Genomic DNA, 7,335 nt, shown 5'->3' on the forward strand with positions numbered 1-7,335 from the left:
TATTATTAAAAGAAACAATATAATGTGTTTTTAAAAGCACGGAAACGATCTGGAGGAAAACAAATGTATGTGCACAGATGTAGGCGTGGTCTAGAAATGCATGCATTTTATTCAGATTGGAAATCTTATCTCATTTTTTTGGTTTTAACACAAAAAAGGGCTATGTAAAATATCACCCAAACCACAAAAGAAAAGGTGTGCATCGCAGAAAAAATGCGAAAAAGGTGACTGTCTCATGTAAATACTTTATAATTGTAACTGTAATTGTAATTGACCCAAAATACCAAAATCCCGATGGTTAATGCAAAAGCATTGCAAGAAAATGTCAGCCAAATATCATCCGTTTTGAGTCTTTTCCCTCCAAGTCTTTCATATAGGCCTTTTTAGGTCCTGCCAGAATGTGATCAGCTGCTGTGGGGAGTTAAGGATGGTGGTGATCACACTGGCAAACTCTTCTCGTTTATAATTACCACTAAAATAGTCCTTAAACTGGGAGGGATTGGGAGGAGTTGAAGGTGAAATTCCTATTCGTTCCAGACAGGCACCCACGTATGCATCCTCTATGTTAAACGGCTTTATTTCTTTTGAAACCTCAACAATCTTCTCTGAAAGGTCATTGGAGAAGACATAACCCATCCCCAGCAGGTATGTTGGATAGTAGTCTTCAGCATATAGTTCCATTGGCACGTACCACTTGGAGTTCTTGTCCCGGATGACCGGTATGTTCCACATAACCTTTCCTGTCATGTAGTTTTCTTTAGGCGTATCAGATCTCAGTAACAAGCTCATCAAGTTCTCCAGATTCAAGAACATGTCAGAGTCGATCTTCATAGCGTAGGATGCCTGTGGGCAGTGTGTGGCCAGCCAGTCCATGATTACCATGGTCTTTATCGTCAAGTTGAGATACGTGTCCATGAAGTTGCTCTGGACGAGATCATGGTACTGGTGGCTTTCCAGCCTTAGTTCCTCCTGTTGTTTCTCAGGCTCGATCCCAGGCAGACCCAGCGAGAAGATCACCGTGATGGTTTTGTTTTGGACCATACTCTCATTACCCCATGTGCTCCGGATGGCGTTGCGTGCCTCCAGTTCGTGTGGAGCCACTGGAACCATGAGGACAAGAAATGGGTTCTCTTGTTCACACTTATGGGGCTCGTCTATGATGAAGTGGTAGTTGTGTGGATGCGCTTCATGGTAACGGATGGATGATGCTTCTTTTACTGGAACAGCTGTCATGGACTTCATACTGAGCATGTTTGTCACGTTATGTCTGTTCACTGTAGTTACTGCTGTGTGTTTGGCATCAGATGTCTGTTGATAGACTGTTTTGTTGTGTCTTGTGAAAGAGGTCATATTTATTATTGTTTGATTTTTGGCTGTTTGGAATGTGATTAACTTGGCCAAATTTCGGAACCACACTTTGGATGACTTTGGACGAATGCCAAACACAAAGATCATGACAGACACAATGAAGGTTATCGACAGCAATAATATGAAGCAGCTCTGAAAGCGCAACCTGCTGAGGCTGAAGGTGGCCATTTTCTGGGCTGGACTAAAAGAAAAAAGAAAGAGTGAATTAGTCAAAATGAAGCAGCATTTTTCTTGAAGTAAAACTCTGCTTTTATTTGCTCACTTTAAACACAATACAGGCTCAGTGAGTGATAGAAACTGACCTGATGTTGCTTTGAATTTAACATGAACAGCCAACTTCCAGCCTTCAAAATTCTAACATCACAGTATCACTTAATTTAGAAATTTAGAACCTAATATGGGCAAATTATCAACCTTACTAATAGTCTACCACACTGTGCCAGAGGGGTTGTCCTCCAGGCAGGCAGCACTGTGCAGCTGTGGTCATATGCAGACTTTGGTTTGTAGTGGAAAAAGTCCCATTTTTTTACTGCTGTTCCGTCTATTAACATTTGAAACCAGAGATGTCTGAAAAAAGACCATGCTGACCACATCATCCTCATATGGATGTTAGATAGTGTTTGTCTGAACAACTATTTTTCTGGCCTTTCGTCTCATTTTGCGGAGAAGCAAATCAGTTTCTGACCCTATTTTGGCCCTCATTTACCCTGTTGGATTTTCCTTTGTACTTTGATGGTTTTGGTGTTTGTTTCTCTGGCTGCTGACCCTCACTTGTTTGTGGACTCAGAACTCAGTTTCCTGATGTACCTGATTGTTACTCTCTTGGTTTTGGCCTGGATTACTGACTACCCCCTTGCTTTGATCTATTATCCATAAAGCTCACTTATTTTACTTCTGTGAGCATCTAGTTCGTCTGCCTAATATGACAGAGCCAAGATGCAGACAGCAGAATAACAGAAGCTTCAAAATGCTGTGAGTAAACAAGGGCAGATGCTCAGCCAGCACCACCAGCTTTTTGAAACTTTAACTCAATCTATTGGATCGCTAACTCAGGAGCAGAATGAGCAGCAAGAACAACTAGCTCAGATTCTATCAAGTTTGAGAGACCTGATGAGCCAACTGAGCACTCCTAGTACTCCAGGTTCTCCTGTCATTCTACCTGTTAGCCCTGTGGAAAACGAGGTAAATCTGTTTTCTGTGAGTAAACCAGATATGTTGAGTTTTTTTTTTATTATTTTAATTTTTTTTGCTACAATTTTCCATTTAATTTGCCAACTCTCCACCCAGTTCTGATAAATCACGCATCTCCTTCATCATCTTATGCCTCACTGGTAAAGCCTTAGACTGGGCCACTGCTGTATGGTCACATGTTCAATCTGGTACCTGTGAGCTCTTCTTACAGGGGTTCAAGTCCATATTTGACCATCCGCATGAGAGATGCTCACAGGGAAAACTACTTACTTGTTTATGCCAGGGTAGTCACTCGGATTCAGGTTAGGCTCTTGAATTCTACTAGTGAACATCTACTAGTTAGCTTCCGTAATGATTTAAATACGAATATGCTTGCTGAAATAGCCTGCAAATGCACTATCACTGGAGGAACTCATATCTTTAGCTTTAACCTGATCCAGGCATATATCTGGTCAATGCCCATGAGGCCAATTAAGTTCCATTAAGTACCCTACAAGTCTACCTCGTAGGTCCAGAGATCCAAATGATGTTACCCAAAGAACTCACGATGATCATAAGTCTTATGAACCCATGCAATGTGACGTGTCCCGCCTTTCCAAAGAAGAAAAGCTTCACCAGTTACATCTGAGCTTGTACTGCGGTGCAGCTGGTCACGTTCCTCCCACGCAGACCTCAGGCGCCAACCTCAGGAAAGCATGATGGGTAATACCACAACGGGGTTGGTTTCAAAGTAATTTAAATTAGCAGTAACTTTATTCTGCCTAAACTCCTCTTTTGTGTTTCTAGCTTTGATTACCTCAGGAGCTGAAGAGAACTTCATTCATTCGCAGATTGTAAAGGACCTTCAACTTTCTACTGAGACACTCAAACATCACCTTAGACTTTTTGCAGTAGATGGAGATCCAATTGGGGAAAGATTTATCACTCAAGTAACTAAACCAATCTGTCTGTCTACCAGCACCCTCCACAGTGAGGAGATCAGCTTCATGGTACTGAACACTTCTGAATATCCCAGCATTTTGGGTTTGCCGTGGCTCAAAAAACGTGATCCACTCATTTCTTAGTCAGAGAACTGTTATCTTGGCCCCCCAATTGTTTAAAGCATTGTTTACAACTCTTTAATATAGCATTGCAGTCTACATCCATTGAAAGTCCAGGAACATCCACACCAGTCAACATTCCCCCAGAATACGCTGACTAAAGTCTTTTGTAAGAAAAAGGCTACTACCCTTCCTCCACATCACGACTATGGCTGTGCTATTGATTTAGTTGAGGGTGCTACTCCTCCCAAGTCTAGAATTTATCCTCTTACTCTCGCAGAGAAGTTGGCCATGAAGGAATATGTTAAAGAGGCTCTTGAACAAGAGTTTATCCATCCCTCCACTTCTCCAGGTGCCACTGGATTTTATTTATTTATAAAAAAAAGAAGGATGGCAGGTTAAGACTTTGTATAGACTATCATGGTTTGAATTCCATTATGAAACTGTACCCATATTCTCTACCATTAGTCCCAGGAGCACCTATAATCTAGTTAGGATCAAGCAGGGGGATGAAAGGAAAACAGCATTTCTCACCACTAGATCCTTACTGACCACAAGAAGTTATAGCACTTGCACTCAGCCAAGAGACTTAACTCACATCAGGCTCGGTGGTCATTGTTCTCTTCCCGTTTCCAATGTACCATCACATATTGCCCAGGGTCTAGGAATACCAAAGCTGATGCCTTGTCTCATTTATATACTAACACAGAGCCTAACTACCAGGAACCTGAGAATATTTTTCCCCTTATCTGTCATACTCGCTCCCATTAGATTTAAGATTAATGAGGAAATAGAGATTCTAACTGCCAGAACTCTCGTTCCAGACCAGTGTCCCCCAGGTAAAACCTATGTGCCAGCCCCTGTAGAGACAAGCTCATTTCATGGGCTTGCTCATCTTTATCTTCAGGCCATCCAGGTGAAACTTGAACCCTTCAGCTGTTGGAGGGTACATATTGGTGGGAAAATATGATTTCAGATATTCACTGTTTTGTGTCATCCTGTTCAACCTGTTCCCAATGTAAGACACCCAAAACCCTGCCAGCTGGCAAACTATGACCATTATTAGTCCTGTCTCATCCACGGTCAGATTTGGCTATAGGTTTTTGAGGGGAGTTAGATTTATCACTTTTTTGTCTCTGCTCACTGCATTTCAAACTGTAGAATGTTTATTTGATAATGTATTCTGTATGTTTGGCATCCCTCAGGACATTGTGTCTGATAGGGGCCCCTAGTTCATTTCGAATGTCTCAGTTAGTCTCACATCTAGTTATCACCCCCAAACTAATGGTCAGTGTGAGAGAATGAATCAAGAGTTGAATAGATTTCTCAGCATTTGTCATAACAACCAAACAGTTTGGGCCAGATACTTACTATGGGCCGAGATGGCACAAAAGTCCCTAGTAAGCTCCACTACAGGTCTTCCAGTGTTAGGTAATCAACCTCCTCTCATACTGTGGACATCTACTCTATCAGGGGTTCCATCCGTTGATGACTGGATGACAAGAAGTGAGCAGGTGTGGGAGGAGACACACCAACATATTAAAAGTGTCCTTCGCAGACAGAAACGTCAGGCTGACAGATGTAGGGGTGACATGCATGTTTTTCTCCCCGGGGAACAGGTATGGCTCTCAACCAGGGATTATAGATTTGCTGGGGGCAGCAGGAAGTTACAACCCAAGTATATTCAAAGTTGTCACTTTAAACAGTCCTCTTTAGCAAATTCTTGCCAGACATACACCGTGTGATTTTAGTCCATTTTTAAACTCACAATTACAACTGCTTCCCCAAAACAGGTGGAGATACATAGCCTAGCATAACAGCGATGTGAGGATGATAAAGTCAGCATGATACTGGACAGCCCTGGCAAATATGTCTGCATATTGTTTGTGGACTTCAGCCATGAAAGCGATGGTTTGGTCAAAAATCAAATTAACACTATCTTCCCTTTAACACATGTAGTCAGGATTAAACCTTTTCTATTACTTTTTGGTAAGCACAGAGACAGACAAAAATGAAAGAAATAGTGTGAAAATATGTTCAAAAGATAAAGAAATAATTCTAATGTTCAGAAATAATGCAAATACGGTGCTAATATTTTTTCAATTTCATATAAAATGTATTTTTGAGTAAAGCTATTTGAACCTTGCTGGACAATACTGGTGTAATCGTGACATTTTATATGCTGTCATGAGTTGTTATGAGCTGCCCAAGTTAATGCTATATAGCAATTTTCACCAACCTGCATTTTTAATGCTGCGATAGTGAGACTGTAGTATTTTTGTTTTACTAGGTTTTAAAATATCTTAAAGTAGTTTATGTGGAAATTTGTGTAGTTTAAAACACAAACATTAAAGGAGGAAGTATAGAATATAAATAAAAGAAGCTTTAACAGATCATAAAACAGTACAGTTATTAATCACTTGCTACTGAAGCTTTTGTGTGTTTTTTCTAAAGCTTGTTTGCAAATAATCTAGTCCAGAGTATTTCATTCCAGTCCTGAAGGGTCAGTGTCCAGCAGTTTGGTCATTTCCCTGCTCAAACACACCCACTGACCCACTGCCTCAATCTATTCATGTTTATAATATGCTCAGAAAAAAACAGAACATGTCAAAGAGTTTGTATCTACAGCTTTATGTTCACATAAATGGATATAAGAATGTAAAAGTTTACCTGTCAGTAATATGAAAGTCACTGCTGCTGTTATATTTCCTGATGTTGGGGAAGTCACGGCAGCAGGTCTAGAAGATAACAGAATACAGAATAAGACAAACGTTTACTAGGAAAGTATGAAGGAATGAATCCTGACTAAAGTAAATAACTAAGCAGAGTCACTGTTTTAGCTCTGAGAGGTAAGAAACTCACTGCTCTCCTCACACTTAAAAGCTGCAATGAGCAGCAGAGACCCGGAAGACGTGTTCATGGCACCTCCCTCTTTCAGATTACAGTCTCTTCCTTTATTCAAGAACACAACCATATTTACGTGTGATGATCATTTCTCTGTATTTTTCTCTTTGTTTTTAATTGATGCTCTTTATTTTTCTTTTTTCAGGCTGCAGTTTTTCTGTATGCTAGATTATCACTGTAGATCCAGTAACAGCACAGAGACTCTGAGAGGAGAGAGTTACACTGTGCTGAACTCCTGAAACACACACACACACACACAAACACACACACACACACACACATCAGGAGCACAAGGTCAGTTGGGAGTGGGGTTTGTTGTTACAGTTTCACAGTATTCAGTGTGATCAGATGTTTTTTCACAACTTTGTTTAAAATGCATTTCTGCCTCTTCATCATCACACAACAGGCATCAAGCACAGCACTGCTCACCATTAATAAAGAAAACAACAACTCTGCAAACCTCCATCAGCTCGTTCTTTAGCATAGTTATCTAATAATCACATAATTTTGATACATATATAAAGTAAGGCACTATATATAATATCTACATATATATTTGATATATAAGGCACTATGTATAAGCACTGCTGCACTGCACACTGCAGTCACTCTAACTCAGTATGAACACATTCACTCACACAGATACTCTCTGTTTTAGCTCATACTCACAACACAGTAACATTGAGGTGAGTTATTCTGAAAACACATTGTCAAAAATACAAGATTCTGTTCTCTCAGCAACCTCATCTCATAGAATTAACACCCAACACAGCGGCCTACAAATATCTCAGAAAAACATGAAAGAATAGAGTTTATGATTTATAGGAACTCT

At 40.3% G+C, this 7,335-nt stretch overlaps 1 protein-coding gene across 1 annotated transcript; it reads right to left on the bottom strand.

Annotated features, from left to right (window-relative positions):
* Positions 1-298: 298 nt before the first annotated feature.
* On the bottom strand, positions 299-6,492 carry LOC118800936 (beta-1,3-galactosyltransferase 2-like). The gene is made up of 3 exons (XM_036561111.1): positions 6,462-6,492; positions 6,270-6,337; positions 299-1,549 (listed from the first exon to the last, which is right to left on the bottom strand). Exon 3 carries the CDS (start codon positions 1,534-1,536, stop codon positions 370-372), a length of 1,167 nt encoding a protein of 388 aa, XP_036417004.1. The 5' UTR covers positions 1,537-1,549; positions 6,270-6,337; positions 6,462-6,492; the 3' UTR covers positions 299-369.
* Positions 6,493-7,335: the final 843 nt, after the last annotated feature.

The sequence above is a fragment of the Colossoma macropomum genome, unplaced genomic scaffold, assembly GCF_904425465.1.
Source record: "Colossoma macropomum unplaced genomic scaffold, Colossoma_macropomum, whole genome shotgun sequence".
Taxonomy (NCBI): Eukaryota; Metazoa; Chordata; class Actinopteri; order Characiformes; family Serrasalmidae; genus Colossoma; species Colossoma macropomum.